At 40.2% G+C, this 22,275-nt stretch overlaps 1 protein-coding gene across 2 annotated transcripts in view; it reads right to left on the bottom strand.

Moving 5' to 3' along the window:
- Nucleotides 1-22,275, bottom strand: part of WDFY4 (WDFY family member 4) — a 130,563-nt gene that overhangs the window by 49,079 nt on the left and 59,209 nt on the right. For both annotated transcript variants that reach the window (XM_040563249.1, XM_040563250.1), the window contains 4 exons: nt 10,277-10,354; nt 9,181-9,384; nt 8,301-8,352; nt 6,864-7,030 (listed from right to left, as the gene is read on the bottom strand). In XM_040563249.1, the coding sequence (XP_040419183.1) occupies nt 6,864-7,030; nt 8,301-8,352; nt 9,181-9,384; nt 10,277-10,354 (501 nt within the window). The remainder of the gene's footprint in view (nt 1-6,863; nt 7,031-8,300; nt 8,353-9,180; nt 9,385-10,276; nt 10,355-22,275) is intronic.

The raw sequence follows: 22,275 nt of genomic DNA, 5'->3' as shown, positions 1-22,275 counted from the left end.
TCTGTAGGTCAGCCTCAGAAAGTGTTTCCAGCACAGCAGGAGCACCACAAAACCACAGTCTCAGAGCTGTACTGAAAACATTGCCAGAGTGAAAAATTCATATTAGAGATAACAGAGATCACGTGTGTGTGTGTTTGGGAGGTACATGGACTGTGAAGGGGGCCTGCACACAATCACTAACATGGTCTGGCACAAATAACCACTCTGGTACTCCATCTAAGGCAGGATTGGGACACATTAGCAGGCCTTGAGAGGGAAAGAGCATATACTTCTCCTTTAAGCCCCTTTAAGGCCTATTAAACTCTCTGCCCAAGTACATTCCTGCCTTCTGCACTGTCAAACCACTAACAGTCACTGATGCCAAATCCATTTCTTCATTTCGTGTTAACACCCACAACAGAATTAAATATATTTGCACTGTTAGAAATAGTAGAGCCCTTGGGCTGAGTCAGTTCTTCTCATTTGGACAACAGGGTTCATTTTTCTTCCAGGTGAGTAATAAAGATCTGACAGTGAGGTGTACTAGAGAACCCCCACCAGGACAGTCTTGTACCTAAAAGTCTTGCATTGAAATACCAGGCAGCTTGAAATTACCACAGATTAAATAAAAACTTTCATTTTCTGTCAAAACAGAACAGAATCCAGTTCACCAGCTACTAGAATCATTAATCAATGATGCAAAGGTGACATAACATAATTGAATAATTACCTTCTAAGGCATTGCCTGAAGCTCTGCATCTCTTGATTCTCTGTTCATTCGTATGTACAAAGGAATTAAAGCTAAAGGCATGTTGTTTTGTGTGTGTGTGTGCACATGTGTCTTCTCTCCCTTTCTCTTGTTTTTCAGAAGAGCTGTTTTTAAAGGCATCCAGTTGCATTTAAACAAACAGCAATAAAACCACACCTGCTCTGGAGTTCAGGAGCCAGATTTCCAAAGGAATTACATTCCTGAAGATGCTAGCAGTCTTTACAAGGTTTACAAAAACACCAGAGGAGGTTAGATCTATTCCTAGAGACCCTGGCAGTGTTAGTATTGCCCTTCCAGGGAAAAATACAATGCAAGGAAATTAAAGTCACAAAAACATGTCAATGGAACATGCTTACCCATGCCACACACCCTACTGAGCACAACATTTTTACAACGTGAGGACAAAAGAACGGCTACTCTTGAGTCAGTTCGGAGATCAGTCTGAATAACTATCCTGATTATTAGTAGCAGAAGCTTAAGGAAAGAGTATAAGAAACATGCTAGGTATGGCATCTTTCTTGATCTTTATGTATCTTCCAAGCAACCAGTGACTTAGGGACATTCTGAAGCCCCTTCTTCCTTTTTATTGCCACATCTTGTACTCCCCTATAAACACCCACAGCCATCTCTAATTATTTGACCAGAGATGAAACCTGTGGTTATATACTATTTCTGTCCTTTCTGTTGTGTATCAGGGTGTATTAGCTACAACGGATCTGTCAGTAAAGTAGGGTCAATGCCACAGAGTTTAAAATGACTAGGAATATATGAAACAGAATACGTTGCTTTCACAATTTTTGCTAGGAAAACAGATGCATGCTTTCATGGTGACAGGCATATAGGTCCATCTTTTAATGCCACTCACAAGACCTTTCCTGCAATGTTTGGTAGTTTGCTTGCTGTTGAAGACTCATCTTACTTTGAAACTGTCACACACGCACCTCATTAATCACAACTTAAGAATAAATGACAGGTTGCTTCATTCTCCCCAGCTGCTCAATGACCAAAGGAAACTAAATCCACTTGACCTAGTCTTTCATGGTAGGGGCTCCAGGCTCAAGTTTGATCCCATCTGAACTGTTAAAAACATTGGTTCAAATTCCTTCTGCTTGGGTTTGAGTGAAACTATTAGAATGCCAGAAAGATAGCAACAAGCCTTGTGGTGACAATTTTGCTTTGGAAGACCCACAACACATACACTTTTTTTCAGGTAGCCTCTATCCACCCTTCCTCTCTCTCTCCCATAATCTGCTGGAGCAAAAACCCTATGTGCAGGAGTTGTTCCATTAGTGTGCACTTATCAGGTTTTAACAACTTCTCAAATGCTGCAGGGAAAGAATATCAGATATTCCGGAGAAAAGGGGTGGAAGAAGGTTTCTGTCTGTACATGGTCATGGGCACTGGGGTTGCTCTTTGTCCTTGCTTTCTGTGCTGAAAACTGCCATCTGTCCCGGCCCATCGCCAGCCTGAGAGGCTGGCATCCTTTAGCTGATGATAGCATCTGGAAGCCAGCTCTAATAGGATTGTGCTCATACCTCTTGCACACTCAGACGTCTCTGTCTCACTCCAGGCTCCACTCAAACAGAAAATGCTGCCAAAAACTAATATGAGCCCTTTAATTTTCCCTCAGGTCAGTTCACTCAAGTTCATGCCCTTCCCCATGACTCTCGGGAATAACCACAGCAAAGCTTGCCTATGCCATACCCTGCTACATCACTCTACAGAAAGCAACTGTTAAGGCATCATCAGCTGTGCTAACTTGAGGTGGCAGTCAGGGCCCTGGTGTTTGTCTGGAGCTCTGCAGAGATCCAGGGAGCAGCTACAGCTTCACAACTGAAAGACATTTTTCAAAGCAAACACCAAAAAAACACAGAAGCAGATAGGAAGGGGGACACAAGTACATATCCAAGGAGTACAGAATGTCATGGTGAAGGAGCACATTGAGAAAAGCAGAGAACTGGCTGAAGATGCTTTGTTTTTTTGTGACACAGCATGAGTCAGACCCTGCCCTTTGCACCTGGTAGCATAGTTGTTGACTGAGCTGGGTGAGTATGCAGGAGCATGGGCTGGGAAGGGGCTCCCAGCAGTCTCTCCACTGCAGCAGAAACCCAGATAGGACAAGACAGAGGAGTAATCACCTGTAAAGCCTTGTCCATCTTCATGCAGTCTTGGCTGAACACAGAAGAGTTTCACATCAAAAACCTTTATTAACGCTCAGAACTGCTTCCTGCAGTGGAGCAGCCATTACAGCCTCTGCTCATGCAGCAGGGAGGAAAGAGGAGAAACTGAGGCATAGAAAGGCCAAATGACTTGTGCCAAGACCTGGCTTCCCATTCTCCTGCTTCAATCCCAACAGCTAGTGTCTGTTTACGCTGCACATCAGCATATGTGAAGTTCTTTACTGCTGCATCCTTGAACTAGGATGAACTGTAACAGTGCTCCCATGAAAACAAACTGTCTCGGTGCCTTACACAGCTGTGAAGCTTGTGCAATGCCCCTAAAACCACTGGCTCCACTAAGTGCATGCAGAGCTGCTGCACACCTCTGCCTGTCCCAGATGCTGAACCTCACAGCTGCTCCCTCCTTCAACTGAACTTGTTCTTTAATCAGTTCCTTTCTTCCAGCCAATGGATCCCTCTCCCTCTTTAACTGATTTATGCTAGCCACTTCTATTATTGTCCTTGGCATCTCCTGTGCTCCCTCCCAGCCCCTCCTTTAAGGAAAGGCATTGTGCCCAGATTTCTGCTAGGCCATGCCCTCTTGTTAACTTCAGATTCATTACCCCAGCTGCTTGGATTTCTTACCATCTCAAATGACTTGCTGGCAAACAGAGCTTTATTTTTCTCCAAAATTCAGAGTTTCTACACGAAAATCATTTCCCAAGCCTTATACTTTTTCTTCATCTACTACATGTTAACTGCACATTAACAACCTGGCAGGACTGCTTCAGGCTTGTAAAGATCAGGGAGGCAACCTCACAGTTGGGGGCTCAGGTTGCAGATACACAAATCCAATGTTCTTGTCTCTGCTAGTAAACCAGGGTTATTTAAAGGGCTGGCCCTGGCTTTTGGTACGCAAACTGATAGATTAGATCAGAACAGGTTCCTATTCGCATTTCTCTTGCACAATTTTGCAGTTATTCTCTTGCATGCACAGCTGCGGAATTGTGCATAACATCACCCACAATGCACATTACCTCTCCTTCCATGCCTACACTGAAGCCAAGCAAAATACAATCTTAGGCTGTATACGCTCTGCTTTGTTACAGTTCACCTGAGCCCACCGAGAGCAGTCCTTTTGCCTAGTTTCCACAAGTGGTCCAGGCTGGGGCTATCTGTAAAGTAGGAGGCAAAGCAACAAAATGTCTCAGCTACCCATCCACCATTCTCCTATAGCCTGCCAAAAATCTGCCCTGAACCTCCATTCCTTGTGCCCAGACTCATCAAGGGGGCAAGCTGTGGGCACGTACAATTCCTTTTACCAGCCACTTCCTTCTTTTTGTACCACCACAGAGCCAAACACAACACCCTCTGCATCTTGCTTTTCACCAGTGCCACATATAAGCTTTGCCTTTTGGATCTAGATCACTGAAAGTTGATGAGGTCTAGGGGAAAATGGTGCAGGGTACATAAAGAAATGGGAAAAGAACAGCACACAGCCAGCCCCATACACCTGGCAAGTCTAGTGATAAGTTACCACTGTGTAAGGAAGATGACTGGGGCCTATAGCATCCCTACTTGCTGCAGAATGCTGAAGGTAAAGCAGTATGTATTACAAGGACCCCGGCTGGAGGAGAAAAAATATGATCAGTATAACTAAATGCTGCTTTGAAGGTATGGATTTGTACATACATACCTTCCCATCCTATGCACTGGTAGCGCAGAAGAAATGAAACTAGCAAATGATTATGTCGTTAAAGGCTACAGTTGCACAAATCAGGTATTAATTTCTTGATCTCTGTAAGTTCCTAAATTCAGAATGTTTGACTTTGAAATCTGGGAAATATGTTCCTCTATGGTTAGTTTAATGCATTAAAAAAAAAAAGGCAATGAAAAGAACATGTCTAAAGGCTGAACTTGTCATGGTTTGGGTCCTGTTCAAACACAGAGCATGACTGCTCCCGCTTGTGATTTGTCTCCACTCAGTGACTAACCTTCGCAATGCTCAGAAACTTCCTTCCTTAGCCTACCATACTTAAAATGATTTCACAGGAATGCCTAGAAATGTTTTAGTCTATTTTACAAGCAGGATAAAACAAAAGAGTAGATTACATTAGCATGACAATACCCCACCTGCACCAATATTTTCCTTATTTAACTTGCTGACTCTGAGCCAACAATGTTAACAGCATTTGATCTGCTACTTCTGCAAAAAGCCATTGCACATCTGAATATGTACAAAGGCGCCTGTTTAATGGCAATACAGGAAAAAAAATAGCAGAGGGTGACAATATGAAACAAGGACCACTTTCCAGACTAGAGCTATCCCTGTGTTCCAGAAATCAATCTAGTAGCTGCCAAGGCATCGCAGTGACTTCTCTGTGCAGTGCAGTAGGTAAGATGGTTCCAGTTGCCTGGTTAAAGTGCAAACAGCTCACGAGGCAGCCATTTGCAAGGCAGGACTGCAGCGCACTAAGTGAGCACAGGACAGCTAATGTCACCCCCTACTGCTTTTTTTAATACTTCTGTCAGCTCAGCGGCACAGTGACTGCTGCTGGAAAAAGCATGCCTGGCATTTCTGACGGCTTCCTGTGGAGTTACATGGAGAAGAGACAGACAGCCTAAAGGCTCAAAATGAGATCAGCACACAGAAAACATGCCTCACATATTCATGCCTGACTCTTCTGCTTTGGAGAGGTATGTGGGGGCAGGGAAGAGGAGGGGGAGCAGGGGAATGAAGTATGTTGTATAGACAATGTACCAACAGCTTTAATAGCTTAAGGAAGCCATCACATTGGAGAACACAAATGTGACCCCTGGCAAAATGCCAAGAAAATTCAGCTAAGATACTGAGACAAAAATAAAATAACTATTTCTATACCTAAGTACAACCATCACACAACAGTGTAACAGCAGAGTCTAAATGCTCGAGTCTAACTCTTGGGTTCCACTATGGGATGTTAACTCCTGGGCCAACAGGGGGAACAATGCCACTGCAAGTAAAATGTACAGTGTAGAAGATCAGAGAACGAGGCCAGGTGTACTCTTTGCAACAAAAATCTCACAATTCTGGGAGAAATGGCTATGTGCAGAGCATATCCAACACCAAGGATTTGACCCAAAGACACCATTGCAGGGAGTATGCCAGAAGTGAAGGGCAGGTTGCCAGCTTTTGAGCAAAGGGATTAAATTGAGAACACCAGAGTGAAGTTACTGTCCTGCTAACAGTCACCCTTATTTACTCCCCAGTTCCTGTCCTCACAGCATTCCTGAACCTGCCTCTTTCTTAGAGGCAGAAGACACTGCAAAGAAATATGGGAGAAGGGTGACCAGTCCAGCACAACATCCAAGAAATAACAGCACAGTTTTGACCAGATGAGACAACAGAAGCATCATACAAATAGGAAGCAGCGAAGGTCTCTATGGCTTCAGGGGGAAGAATCTGTCCAGCATTCAAGGGGAGGTAGAGAAAAAAAAGGGCATGTGAAGGAACAAAATATTTACTGGTATTCATCAGGAAGAGATTTTAAACATCACTGGACTAGCATATTTATAAATCTAGCACAATCTTCCACAGGTAATAAATTGGATCTAGACACTGCTCTGGGCATGAGTAAAGGTAGGGAAGCTGGAATCTCAGGTTTGTATAATTTGCCATGCCTCAGGCAAATTGAGACAATATTGTCTCACATGTACCAGAATACCTTGGTCACGTGCCCAAAATTTTTGCTGCTACTTCAAAGAGTTAGTGTTAAATGCTCTTCAAAAGTAAGCCTATATAGGAGTTTGTACAGAGGCTGGAAAATTGCACGTGCTCTTAAGAGACAGATATTGATATCTACTGTAGACTGAATCCACCTGAAGTAAAAACTGAGAGGAACAGGTAGGCCTCCACATCCAGTTCACCCTCTAAAAGCCATTTCCCCTGAGAAAATTTTCTAGCTCATCTTTGCTACCTTTTCACTCTCTGCAAACTCCTGCAGTATAACTTGTCTCTCCACACATAGCTCCAAGAAGTCTTCTGAATGGAAACTTTCATGTAGAGCAGGGAAGAACGTTAGCTGGTTACAGTCTGATCCTTTCTCATCCATCTCCCTCTCTGCTCCATTTAACGTCAGCTCTCCTATATGAGTATGAAAGAGATGGCAGTTTTAGTGGCAGCCAGATGACAGCAAAAGAATCTGCAATTTAGACTTTCACCCAATCTGTTCTACTTTGGGAAACAGCATTATCAGATTTTGCAGATCAGCAAAAAATAGGCAAGAGAAGTAGAATCTGTGACTGCTAAAGAAGGATGCTTAGTTCAACTAAAACCAGGCCCCCACATTTAGTCATAATTCAAATCAAATCCCTATAATCACTGAAGATTCAAACATACTGAACAAATATATTTATTCACATTTTTGCACTGTGTTGGGCTGATCATATGATAACCAAATAATTTAAAAAAGACTCTGTTTACATACTCATATTAAATTAGGAAGAATTGAAAATGGCAGTCTCCCATGAACATGCAATGAGCAGGATCATACAAGACCACAAGGAGAGATAACCCACTCATATCTTGCCCAAGCTCCTACCTTGCCCCAGGTTTGGGGAATTTGTACTGTACACACAGTTAGGGAAGGAGTGATCAGCCTTCTCTTACTCCTTCTTACTGAAGTAGACTGTAATCACTTCCATGAAGAAACTACATAGTACTTCAGTCTTGTTCCAAGCCTAAACAATAGGCTCCATTCTCCCTCGATTCCTGGGCCCTAGCACGCTAAGAAGTATACAACAATATACTGCCTATATCCAACAATGTACACTAAAAGCTGGACTTGGAGCAGTCATACAAACGGCTGAAATCCACAGCCTTAGACTTGGCTGACATTTCTGAACTCAAACTTCTTAATTTTTTCCTCCCTCTGAAAACCTATCAACCTCTGTACCATATTTCACTAGTCTGTTGTTTTCATTCTTTTAATGTCTCATGTAACAGAAAACCTGGCCTTGGAAAATGAAAAATGTTGACAATTACCATATTTTGAAAAATCTGGTTCCATTTTGAACACTGAAAAATAAATTTGACATGTTAATTTTCTTGGAGATTTCCTCACATTCTCCATTATTCTGTCCACATTCTTGGAAACTCACATTTCCTATAACCACTTCCCTGAGCCATTTATCACCAGGTATTTATACCACCTATAATAATTGTGCCAATCTTTTAACAGATGTTCAAATTTAATTATTTTATTATTTTTTTTTATTTTTTTAGCCCAGAACACTGACACTAAGTTTTTTACCTAGACCAAATTCTGACCTGGAGCTTTGTCCACTATCTCCAGCTCTCTTTGGCTGTTTGTATCTACCCACTACCACAATGTAATTTAGCCCTAAATCATTACCTGAATCCACTTCAGCAGTGGAGGTTGTTTCATTTCTGTTTGGTAGGAGAACCTGAAAAGAGACTAGGTATGATTACAGAAGAATATGCTGTCAGGTAAACATAACTCAAAACCCTGCTGCAGAGCAGAGCACAGATTTGGAACTATGTTGCAGACAAGTGCCTTGGAAAATCAAATAAACGCATTTGAAAGGACCCAAAGAAAAAACTAGACGTAAGAATAATAAGTGTCAACAATTAAGCAAAAGGTCTGTTGTCTTTTCAAAGATGAACCTGTATGAGGCCTGTTATAGGATAAAATCATATAACCCAGACTGCAAAAAATTGTCAGAATTCAAACTTTGTATAAAAGCTGAAAATGTCCTGAAGATGGAAACCTCTTGACATATTAATTGCTTCAGCTTCTGACTGATAGGATTTGGCACTTAGAATCTATGGAGACAGACAGTACTAAATTCCCCATATACACAGGTCAATGCTTAGTTCAAACCACTCTAATTCCCCTTCTTGATCATTCACTAGTTCTAGCAGCCCTAATATGCATAAGACTAACAGGATGGTGCAGCTTTCTAACCAGACTCTGCTGGATATGCTGCAAAATACTATACCCATGAGATATTACAAGCAGAAAAATATGTCTGGGTTATACTCTCAATTATTTTAGATTTTGTATCAGAAGAGATGGAAAATCATTCTGTGGCTGCCAAATTCATTGCAGTTGCTGTTAATCTCTCTCTCAAACAAAGACCCATTCAGTGGATTCCATATGCACGGCAGAGCATAAGGGTAAGTCAGGCGATAAGGAACCGGTAGAAAGAGAGGATTATAAAGACACCAGCAACTGTAACAGAATTTGTGCACTTCCTGTAAATTTTTTCTACCTCACTCTTCAGTCGCATCATCGTTGCTCGGGTGCTCCCATGCTGAATCCTCCTCCTCATACGTGAAGGCCCTTCAAAGCAGTCAAGAATCCATTGCTGCTCTAAGGACTGTGAGGCAATTCCCCACGGGCCCCTTCTGTAGAACAGCTGCTCTTCAAGTACCATCCAGTCCTTGGCTGCTTTGCTGTAACCACACTGCAGCATCTGTGGGACAGAACCACTTTGTGTCACTCCTCCACGCTTCCCTCCTGCCACCCAGTGATGGCACCACCCCAGTGATTCAGAGGGATTTAACCAACCTGCCATGTGGGACCACAGCAGAGCAAGTGCTGCAGACCCAGCACAGGTCTGACTGACTACCAAAAGAGTGCTCTGGGAGATGCTACTAATCAGGTAATAGCGACAAATATAAGAATGTAGCACACTTCAATCTCCTTGAGAACAGCTGCTTTCATTTAGATATTTAGCTCAAAAGCAGTGAGCCAAGAGAACAGCATCACAGAGGATTTATTTAACTCCAGTTTTTCTGGCCAAAACTCATGTTTAATGGCAACAACCATGCTCAATGAAAACAGAGTCTGAAAGTTTCAGAAATATATTATATTCCCTCCAAACGTGGCATAAATTTAAATATTTCTACTTGGGGAGGAGGTGAGAAGGAACACACTAAAACATTAATCTAAAGGAGAGGTGAATTTCAAATTTCAAAGAATTAGAAGCTTGTTGGTCCCTGATGGTCAATCCTGAAAAAGAAACATACCTATGAGATTTTACTGACTATGAGTTTGAATTCTCTTGAGAAGTTTTACTGGCTGCCAAGAAAAAAGTTCAAAGCCCTCACTTTCATTTTTGCCACTGTATGAGTGGAATAATTCATTTAAACAAACAAACAACAACAACAACAGGCTCCTGAAGATAAAGTGAGGATCTACAAACTATTTGGTGAGTGATGCTGTATCATGCATTAGTGATGAGGTCAGCAACGGAGTTCACTGCCCATTACAGGCACACTTATCTCACCTCTGAAATGCCTGATTCTCAGGGTAGTCCAAGAGCAACCTATCAAAATCAGAAAGGTGTCACACAACACCTTTACCTGTACATGATCCTTGTACAAAGAGGCATACAGCTCCTGCCCAGTTCTTCGGTACTGTTCCATACATGACACAAATCCCTAGAAGAAACATCAGAACACATTACACCAATACAAGGTGCTGCAAGTATAAGCCCCGAGGGACAAAAGCAAGCATTAGTTTCTCTGTATTCTGAAAAATAATTAGGGAATATGGCCTGTGTCTGTGAGCTTGACAGCTCTCCAGACAGTACAGCGATGAGGCAATCATCTGAGAGCAAGCTGCACACTCACACAAGGGAGATGAACATATCCATGATCTTAACAAGGGTCATTAGTGGAATTACTCAAGAAGGAGAAAGAAAACAATAAATAAAATTGCAAGGCTTCTCCTTTTGGACCTGAGATATTTAGTACTATAAGTAGCAAAAAAAAACAACACAATTTGCTGTTGTCAAGACTCCAACTGAGGTAAGGATCCGGGATTTCTAACTATACACCTGCTCCTTGCTGTATAAGCAGAAAGCACAGACAAAGGACTGGTCCATGTCCCCATTCTGCACACAGGAAAACAAGCGCTCCTAAAAATATTTTTCATATTTAGGAGCTTAGATCTACCGGCAACAAATAACTTTCAGTATAATTATACTATTTAATGGGAATATGATGCAGAGATCTCTGAGCTAGTTCTAGAACTGGAAGACTGTAGAGCTGTGCTAGTGCAAGACGACACCCACAGTAACTGCCTCTGTTTCACTACACAGCGTGGATGTGCCTTAAACCCAGCACTACTCAGGTGCTTCTGGAAATACGTGTCCCCCAAAGCAGTCTGACACAACTTCCCGGCCACCTTCCCTTCCAGGATGCTCTAGACTCAGAGAACAGTGAACCTGCATCAATAGTCACCGCATTTGTTATTGTATATGAATGAACTTCTCAAGCTAAGGAAGGGTCTCTGTGCAAGCACAAGACTGATAAACTGCTGTCAGGAGATTATTTGCTGCATTCCCCACTTTTCAAATGGATCGCTATGGGACTCACAATGATGTTCCTAAACACTGGTGAATTAAACAGATACCCACAAGCCACAATACCACCTAAACCACAAATATCTACTCCATACGCCAGCCAAATGTGTAAAAGGTACACCAAAACAATAAGATGAACAGAAAAGGAATCAGGGTGGCTGGTTATTAACTGCATTACAGAGAGTAGCAGAAGTTTCTGTTCCTTTAATAAGGTCCTGAGGATTAGTGGTGGCAGAGAAGGCAGAAGCTGTTCAGAGATTACATAGGACAGCTTGGAGTGCCCTCAGTGCCATGCAAAAGCTCTCATGCCCACCAGTCTCGTTGAAGGGTTTCTAACAAAGGTCAGAAAGTCAGATTGCTCTGAGTCACAGCCCAAGTCTAAACTGGCTGTGAAAGTCCCAGACTCTCTCTACCTACAGCCATGGATCAGATGGGTAACTTTTAAATGCATGGACTCTGTGCACGCTGGCAGTGATTCCTCACAGCAAACTGTCTAGCTGCTGCTTGCACTGTGCTCTAATTAAGTTAACACACAAGGTCTATGTGGTGTGCCGATTACTGCTGGCTGCCAGCCAGGTCTGTACCCCTGCCGTGAAGTCACATTTATTGTTGTTTCCCTGCAGGAAGCTCCTGTTTTACACTGATGAAAGTCATTACATTTTTGTTTGTTTAAAGCATCATTAAACCTGTAATCACAGTTGCGGCCTCACAAAAGTATTCCATAATTCATGCAAAACTCCCATAAAGGCTGACCTAGAAAGCAACAGAATCTCCATGCTGTTGAGCCAGGCTCAGTACAGGAGAGCCGAGATCCCAGCTTTTTGTGGACATAGGGTAAAAGCCATTCAGAGTAGACAATCAATCCCTCCATGTATTAGCAGCCATTTCAGATACCCGCAGGCTGTTCAAGCAGAGCCAGTGCCCTACTGGCAGCTGTTTCAGTTCCGCACACTCTGTGTTTCAGACATGGTCACTGATCAGACCCCTGAGCTCAAAGCCCACGTTGCAAAGATTCTCGCTGCCTTCCCTGACACAGCTCCGGGCCTTCCAAGCACACGGAGGGTTCTCTGAAGGAAAAATTCTGCTAGCCACATCTGGTGGAATGAAGACTAACCACTTGGGCTTCCAAATGCACTCTAACTACTCAGTTTTAACCAGATGAACATGTCCCCCATAACCACCCCCACAAGAAATCCATCTGGCTGTAAAAATAAAATGAACAGTTAACAAGACTGGAGATCGCTGTGACTGAAAAAAAAAAAAAAAATATATATATATATATATATGTACACACACACTGAAGAGAGTATAGACCAGGCTATCATCTATCCAATGTTTGGTCTGAACAATTAAGACTATACAGTAAAGCTTAATGAAAAACTAGTGTGACATTTGCTGTGACCTGCTAATAAATAAGCAGATTCCATTAGAAAGACACATCCTGAAATCATATTTTGTAGGGGGTTATCCTTTAAAATGGCAACTCCATGCAGTAGGTTGAACACAACAGTGTTATAGTTAAATATTTATATTGAACAAAAAGGATATATTGACTTTGATAATTGTTAGAATTGTGTGACGTTATGTATGGGTTGTGTTTCAATATACAGAAAAGCAAGTCTGAATGCAGAAAGTGTAACATGTATTCTAAGGAAGATCAAACTAAAAGGCCATATTGATCCATCCTGGCCTAAAACTGATCACAGTAACACACTTTAAGTCTTCCTTATACAGACTTCTCCACCTTGTAGCCTTAGGCACTTGCATTGGAAGTAGACTCAGGTCATTTTGCTAGCCCACATTCCCCAGACAATATTTAGAGCTTCAAAACGTGATGGAATTTACAAACTATTTCTCTACTGGGGACAGGGGGATGGCAGGGAGGAAGGGGGTACAACACACAGAATCCAAACCCATTTTTCCTCTTGCTGCATGGAGACCTCATGCAAATAAAACTGAAAATGATTAGCATTGAGGAATAGTAAAACCAGCAAGGAGAAAAATGCTGGCAAGCAGAGAAAAATAGCACTCCAAAAAAAACAGTGTGGATTTTCTATAATTTCTTTCAACAAAAGCAATGGAAGGACTATTTGTAATAAGAAATGGTTAGAGGAAAAAAAAAGATTGAGGTATGACTTAAGTTAACAATTCTCTACTGAGCTCTGGAATGTTTTTATGTCTATTTTTTTATACGTATATGTTATACGTGCGTGTGTGTATATGTATCACTTAACACTCGTGCAGTCCATAAATACCCAGGCTTGCCATAATAAACTCACGTTGCCTGATACAGACTCCACAAATGCCACAGATCTTTCCTAAGGAAACATTATGTCATTGGAGCTCTGCGCTTTGGGGCTTTCTTGGGGAATTACAGGCTGCATGTTGTATTACAGAACACACGCGCGCCAAAGCTCTTAACAAATAAAAATAAGCTTCAAGATGAAGAGCCAAAAGGACAGCCCATATATCCAGATCTCTCACAATGGCAAGCGTACAGGTCCAATCCAACAAAGTCAGTAGTCACACAGATGACAGTGAAAATAACCAAATACTTAATTTGAAGCATGTGTTTTTAGCATCTGTTGGTGAGGACTAGAACTAGTGATGTTAGTTTACTTCTTTTGCTTTTCTAAGCTAAATAAGTATTATAAACAAATATATATATACACACAGAAAGTTTGTATAGTACTGCAGCTATGTTAGATGTATTAAATAAAAACATCTACTCTTTGCACAGTGATATTCATCAGTATCACAGAATGGTTTATGCTGGAAGTGACCTCTTGAACTCTTCTGGTCCAACCCCTCTGCTCAAGCAGGGCCATGTCCAGATGGCTTTTGAAAATCTCCAAGGAGGAAGACTCCACAACCTGTCTGGACAACCTGTTCCAGTGCTCCATCGCACAGACAGAAAAGAAGGATTTCCTGGTGTTTAGATGGAACCTCTCGTGATTTAGTTTCTGCACATTGCCTCTTCTCTTGACACTGAGCACCGCAGAAAAGGGTGTGGCTCTGTCTTCATTGCATCCTCCCTTCAGGTATTTGTACACATCAATAAGATCTTCCCTGAGCCTCCTGTTCTTCAAGCTGAACAGTCTCAGCTCTCTCAACCTCTCTTCACAGGTACTCTCTCTAATAGGAGAGTACCTATCAGAGGTCTTTATGAAGGAGGTAAGTGCCTTTATTTCTACCTTACAGTTGGAGAAACTAAGACAAGTGAATTTCTGGAACATCCTGCCACTATGAATGGGAGTTGGTGATGGGACAAAACCAACCTGAATTACTTTGAAACAGCCTGATAAACCCACAAAGAGGATGTATGTGCTGATAACGTGCAGTAGCAGGGTGAACAACTTCAACCAATTTGGAAATCCCTTCTGCTGCTCTTATGTTGTTCCTAGAGCCACCACATTTTCTAATATAGCTGATTTGCCAGATATTAGATCTTATATTACAGAAAGGGTCCACATCCCTAATTCCTCTAAAATGCCTTTCACAATTCTATTCGGAAGGTGTTTTTTTTTTCTTTTTTTTTTTTATTTTTTCTTTTGATTACAGCTATTTGAGCAATCACTAGGTTTTCTGAAAGTGTTCTATGGGCACAGCAGACAAATAGAACAGCACATAAGGTGCTCTTACAGACACAAAAAAGTGCATTTAAGTAGAATATGTGACTACCAAAGAGGTTGTGCACAGCAGAATCAGATCTAATATCTCATTCAAAAATTCACTGTTTCAGCAGGTGTTAAGGCATACACTTACGTTTAAACAATGCAACACTTCTTACTGATTGCTGGTATGTTCACAAGGAATAAATACTAAACCTACTTCCAGTTTATAAAAAACAAGGATGTCAAATCACAGTTATTCGTAACTAGGCTTGACTAATGAGGCCATTTAACAACCACATTTACAAACAAACAAGACACCGGAGGTGAAACTACCCCAAACTTATCACTTGTGGGTGGAATATCTGAAGTAATAAAGGTCTGCAGGTAAAAAAATCTCTTTAGTGATACTGTCAGATACTGCAGAACAGACCAAGTATTAACAGATTTACTTTCTCTTCAGTATCAATTAGCTTTTCTTTCACAACTTTTACACATGGGTTTTCTGCTACTAAGGTGGGGTGCAGATTTGACTTTAATCCAAGCATTAAGATATAAACATACATTTAATAAATACACAGCACTTGGACATCATAAAAGTGACAGTTAAGTGTAATTAAAACCTCTATGGGTGGCAACTGAAAAAGCAGTAAACAGAAAAGGAGCATCATTGGAATGACAAACACATGCTATTAATGTAAGATTTATATTTCAACCACTTTTCATCTTGAATCAAACAATTTGCATTTTTAATGACACAACTATAAGAAAATGTCATTTTACAAAGGGAAAATTGTTCAGTTTTACTCAAGTATGTTTCTCAGTAGTTCAACATTAAATGACATCTGCTGTGGTGCAGCATTGCTCCTCTCTCATCAGCCCCACATCCCAGCTCTGTCCCCTGGACTATGTGCCCTAACCAGTGTGGATCTCCTGTCACTGACCGTATGATTTAGTTGGGCAGGAGACATTTTCTACAAAATGTATCAGTTTTTGCAGTCACCATCTAAAGCCAAGAATTGTTGTAATGGAAAATTCCTGAAACACTTATTTACATAGCTACAGAGCTAGATTGGCAACAGTTAAGTTTTGAGGCTAAACTCTTCCAAAGCACAAACTCTATCTTGTAGTATTTACTTCAGTTCTCATACTCATCCTGTTTCCACAAATCTAACCAGACTTTCTCCCCCCTCCCCACAAATACACAATTGAAGCCCAATACTTCTGGTCTGTTCCTGCTAGAACATGGAGAATAAATCAGTCTCACAAGCAGAGGATAGGATTACAGCTAGCATTGCCATTTTACAGAGAGGAATCTGAGTGTCACAGTAAATTGCTAAAGCTGTCTGAAGTCTCCAATTCACCAGTCCTGTTGTACTCAGCTACAGAAGAAAAAGGAGCTACCATTTCCAACAACAGTCAAGTCTACCCCTGCTCCTAAATCTAACATGGTGAATCAGAGGCCAGATCTGCTACTGCCCTGTACAAACAAACAATAAGCCACCTATCTCATAACCAGACTACTTTTCAAGTAATTGACTATGAACTAGGAAGCAAGTAGGTTCATTTCATAAGAGGAAAAAAAAAAAGTTTCACTAGTCACCAGGTAATAAACATTAAGCTATGGCAGGTAGTGTTTTTCTAACATCAAAGAGCAGTCTGTCCTAGTCCTTAGCATATACTCTCCACACTGAGAGCTGTTTTCAGGCTCTTTTGAATCACAAAATTGTTATTGCCATGTGGATTTTATTGTTACTTTGCCAAAATTCATTTAGTTTTTCAACAGACTGCAGTTCCAGCAGTTAAGTGTTGCATGTAAGCTCCGTGCCTCAACCCGCTAGGAGGCTAATGCACACTGCCAACTGCTCCTAAGGATCATGGATGGATTCCTGGCATTTCCAGTTGGTTGGGGAATAGCAAGCTTAATGAGAAAAACCTCCATATTTCAATGCACCATAAATGTACCCAAACACAAGGGTGAGTTTCAAGAGGATAAACCCAAAGTACAGTATACATGTGATGAGGTTTCAACACAGTATTATCAGCTAAACTTGAGCAGCACAGAAACTTCCCTACTTCTACAGCAACTATATATTTATAAATTGTGTATATATGCATACACACACACCTTTTCAACAGCTGATACTACTGAAGAGATAATTCCTGTGAGAACAGTAAAGTTACCTCCTAATAGCTAAAAAGTTCAATGTAAGTTGAGATCTAATTGTTCTTTATTCCTGTCTCTGGGAATGACTTCTGTGACTCTGAGATAACTCACTCAACCTCCTGAGCATGCAGTTTCCCTCCAGTTACAGAAGAGGTGTTACCTCTTCTAGTGAGTGCTGAAGGTCAGACTTCAGCGACATTGGGAATAGCAATAAGGTCTCTCTTTCCTTCATTTGTTCTTTCTCACCATTTTCTTATTTCTGTTGAAAGTGGTGATTTTTCTAACAAGTGCTACAGTTGTGTGTAACTTAGGGCTTTATTACTACATATCACAATACATTTGTCTGAAAGCTTCACACATTGGAATTTTCTGATTATGTATGAATTATGGCTTTCGTTTAAGAAAAATGTGCATTTCTAATCCTTTAGCTGAAGAAAGGAATTTGTAAATATTAGTATACGCTTAGAGCTCAGAGTCCAGAATACAAAGAAACATCTCTCCGTAGCCCACAAAATTAACAGTTTTCTTAAAATGACATTCATTTAAAGGTGACATGATTATTCCATAGCAACAGAAAGTATGAATGGAACACAGTCAACCACAACCAAGCTTTAATCTGGCTAGCAAGGACGATAACAAAAGGGAATAAGGGCACAGGCAGGTAACCTATGCCCTTGTTTAAGAAAAACCTTTAAGTTTATCCTGCAGAGATTTCTAGAACTTCCCCTGATTTCCTGTTCTTTACTTATATGTACCATCATCAAATTATACTCTGCTATTTTAAATCCCTGTTCTCTAGTGGAAATGCATACTTAATTTTCTGGGCATCTGAACTCCTATGTACATTTTATACTGCTCCTTGAATGAGATGATACACCATATATAATTTCATAACTTGTTGATAAGTAAAGTTGGTCATAATTCTTTTCCTTATAAAGATTTGTACTAAAAAATAGCATAAGTCATGAAGTAATTGACTTCAAATAATTTTCCTGAAATTATTATAAATGAAATGTTGCATCAAAACTCCTGAAGCAAGTGGACATCTCTAAAACAAGAAGTATGAAAAGTGATTTTTCTTTCTATTTTCAGCACAGAAAAAGTAATTCTGTTTCACCGGCTACCACTTGTTTCTAAGGTTTCTCTGCATCCAAATAAAGCTCTGCTTCCATCCACATTAATACTATTCAATTTATTTGGCATGATCTCTGTTATGTGAAAATAAAACTCTCCAACCAGCAGCTGAAAGTTGAAACTACAATGCTAACAGCTTTAAGCCTTAAACTCCACTGGCCGAAATCCTATATCCAGGCTTAAACTTGAATCAGACAGCCTCTAACTTGAAAGAAAAAACAAAACAAAACAACACCACATTTTCAAAAAAAAAAAAAAAATGCAGGAAACAAAAACTTTTTTTTTTTTACACAGTATGTAATTAAATAACGGAACTTCACTGGCACAGGATAACAGTAAAAAAAGCCATTTGAATAGTTACCTATAAAAAGTTTTGGAAGGGATATTGGATCTTGTGTTACAGGCTTTAGATGAATTATAACTGATACAAATCAAGAAAGGAACAACTTTGGTAGGATAGATTGTCTACTGTGCATTGTGCTGTAACACACCATCTCCTTTAGCAATTGGTATTGGCTTTTTAGGGGAGGACAATGGGGTGAATAGCTATTGGATCTGAGTTAGCCTAATAATTTGTATTCATCGTTATGCAACCTTTATATTCCATTTTCACTTTTAAACAGTTATCTTCAATGAATGTGGAAATTATCCCAAATATTTCAAGTATTTCAGTAATTTGTATTATATAAAATTAGGTAGCTCTGCATTGTATGTTTTCATGCAGTTCTTATCTAACCTATTGACCTATTGGATTATTTCGTTATGATCTTCTAAGCCATCTGAAAATGAAAAATGAACAGTGCATCAGATAACTGCTTAAGAGGACAAAAAAATTCTTTGTTCAAAGTTAAAGAAACTTTTTCCAGCTTGCTGCAGCATACTGTAATTTAGCTTTGAGCCAGTTATTAAACAAGACAATAATATTATAATGGAAATTGTTTAATATACATCATTAATAGCAAAGTGCCTGCTTTCATTGAAGTAAAAATGTGTGCTATGAGCAGTTTTGAAATGAATATTTGATTCCAATCTTCCCTTGTGCATTTAATGACATGCTAATTTACATTTTAATTACTTCCTGAGAAATCAAAGCATTTGTTGACAGTAGAACATAATGTCAACTTCACAGTGCACTGTTGGTGGATGGTTAATGAACTTAATTAGATAATTAGTGATGTTAATTATCCTTCTATTTGAAGATAAAGATGTTACACAAATAATGCACTTTTCAAAGAAATACCATTTTATGTTTGCTTATTTTAACTTAGTTAACCCAAAAAGCAGGTAAAAGACCAACAGAGTAATTAGTAAGAAAAATATTTGTTTAAATAAGAATTGTGATTATGCTTCAAATATATATATGTATTTTAAACTTCATTTCACCTACCATGGACTGTTAAGATGAGTTTGTCCATCCTGCATCCTTACTGTTATATCTAAAATAACAAGCTCATTTCATCCAACACCTCTTTGGTGTTGGATGAAACCCACATATTTCCACACCTTAAACATTCTCTGATCTAATTGCCCCAGTATTGTTTGAAAACCCAGGCTGATCAGCATCTTTCTTGATTTTACAGTTGGTTATTGAAAGATGCTGTAACAATACAGGAAATAAGCAATTAGTGTTTGAAAGTGCTGATCCAATATTAGCAGTTGAACCAAATGCTAAGTTCTACCACTAACCACCTTGTGTGATCATGGCGAAGTCTCTAAATTCATGTCCATCAAGTTGACATAAAGCTTCTTTCTTACCAAACTCAAAAACCCACTGACAGCATTTTGAGCTAATACTGATTTTATGTGCTGGGGCCAAGTATTCTACACCCCAACAAGGGTCTGTAGGTGCACCATCAGTCTTCAGTTCAACATGAAACACTTCTGCTTGAAAAGTCTTGTTTAAAACTACCCTCTAAAATACAGACTTTTGCACACAAATGTCTGACTCAATAGTTTGTGAATATGATCTAAGAATATTAGTTTCAAACAGGTCATTTCTCAGTGTTCCCTCACACTTAATGCAAAACACCAGTATAAATGGCTGCAAAAAATGGGAAGCAAGATTGACAGCCGCGAGTGAATGAAGTCCCAGAACTCTATCACCCTTTGGCAAAGGAATGTAATTAATGAACCTAAATGAGAGAGGACAGGCATGATCAGGCCTGCTGTACCACTCAGGAGGCTGTGCATTTCCTGGAAAGCATAACAACTATATCTACAGCCCTGAGGCAGCATGTCTTACAGTTGTTAGAAGTATTCTGCTTGTAACCTTGCTCAGGCATTCATCCTCAGGAAGAACCTTAAGACACTCAGCATGGTAGAAGCTGACGACAGATTTACAATTTACTGAAATCGTAAATGGTTGGCTACAACGGTCTCTTGCAGCTTGTTGAAGACAACAAAAACAACTGGTCATTGCTAACCTAAAAACTAATTACATAGCCTAAGATTCCAACAGAAAAATGAGGGGAGAAGGGTAGGGAACAGGGAAGGCAGAAGAGCAAGAGATCAGAAGACTTGCTCTGAAACAGGAAAGTCAATGATTTTGAAAACTCTAGTACTGTATTCAAGAGTTTTATAGACCCTCCTGCTGGTGAGCTTATACAACTCTGTCACCTCTAAGTGCTAAAGGAGCACCTGACTTTGTATAGTGCTCCTCTTGCCCCTGCATGGCTATTCAGACTTCCAAGAAAGCACAAGGTAGCAACTACCAGAACAAATTGCACTTCCACTCCTAGAAATGTGATCAGACTCTTCTTTCTGAAAGCTCATGCGTTCCAGACAGAGACCTGAGCAGAGCATGAGACAGCAAAACAGATCCAGGAATATGGAGAAAACACAGCTGTATTTGGTCGCTCATTCTGATATTTGCCATCAAAAAGCAGGGAATCACCTTCACTTGCGTTCTGCCTTATCATCAAGAAACACTTTGTTACTGTGAAGGTGACAGAGCACTGAGGTTGCCCAGAGAACTCGTGGAATCTAAATCCTTGGAAACACTCAGAAGCCATCTGGATATGGTCCCTGGCAACTTGCTCTTAGGGACCCTGCTTGAGCAACAGGTTTGAACAACATGACCTCCAGGAACCCCTTCAATGTCAACCATTCTGCAATTCTGTCATCTTTTCCTTCAACATATGCATTTAAGATGAGAGGCCAAAATATAATACTGAATTAAATCCCAAGCATTGTTTGACATTATCTGTGTGCTTTCCATTACAGACATTTTGACACTATTGATAAGTGACTATTTTCATTTGCCAAACCCTAGTTAGGTTATTTCTATATTGGTACAGCAACAATCACACCAAAAGCCTAATCCTATTCAGTGTAGAGACATTCTTAAAATCCAAAAAAAAACCACCTCAGCTAAAATAAGACTATATGAAATTTGCAGAAGCTTTATGTTGCACTAGACAGGAATCCCATTTACTTTCAATTTTTGTGCTCACAGCTTCCTTTGATACTGAGAATCCCACCTTTTTATCTTTGTTGTGAAGTGTATGAAGAAAGTGAAGAAAGGATGGTGGAAGTGCAAAGGAATTCATTTTCTTCCCCCTCAATTTTTATCTCTGAAACGTACAGCAAGTCCTTTCAAATATAGGCTGGAGGGAAAAGCAGGGAGAGGGAAAGTGGAGCAGAATATTTGGAACTGTAGCTTTGCATCTCATTGAAAGGAACAATTTATCAGAGCTACAGAGCTGTCAGTCTTTGACATGATAAGGAATAACACCAAATGAGTAATGTTTCCTTCAAACACAGCTCCTTTAATTACAAGCCCCTTCCTTGCAGAAGAGAGACAGAAGATGCAGAAACACCAATTTCATGCACTTGTGCCTGAATAATGTCTCCGTGCTGCCTTTTCCAGATGGCAACCTTTTCACTGGAGGAACTAATGATGTGGGCATATTTAGGGAAAAACCAATAACGGAGTCTTTAACCTTCAACAGCAAAAAGCATGTTGTACAAAATGTTCCTTGGGATACATTTACAAATATCAATTACATTGCTCACTGAGGTGTAATCAGCTGTAATAATCAAAATTAATTTTAAAAAATAATTAAACAGACCCCAGGGCAAATA

The sequence above is a fragment of the Cygnus olor genome, chromosome 7 (assembly GCF_009769625.2).
Source record: "Cygnus olor isolate bCygOlo1 chromosome 7, bCygOlo1.pri.v2, whole genome shotgun sequence".
In the NCBI taxonomy this organism is placed as follows: domain Eukaryota; kingdom Metazoa; phylum Chordata; class Aves; order Anseriformes; family Anatidae; genus Cygnus; species Cygnus olor.
This window is presented reverse-complemented; position numbering and strand designations above follow the sequence as displayed.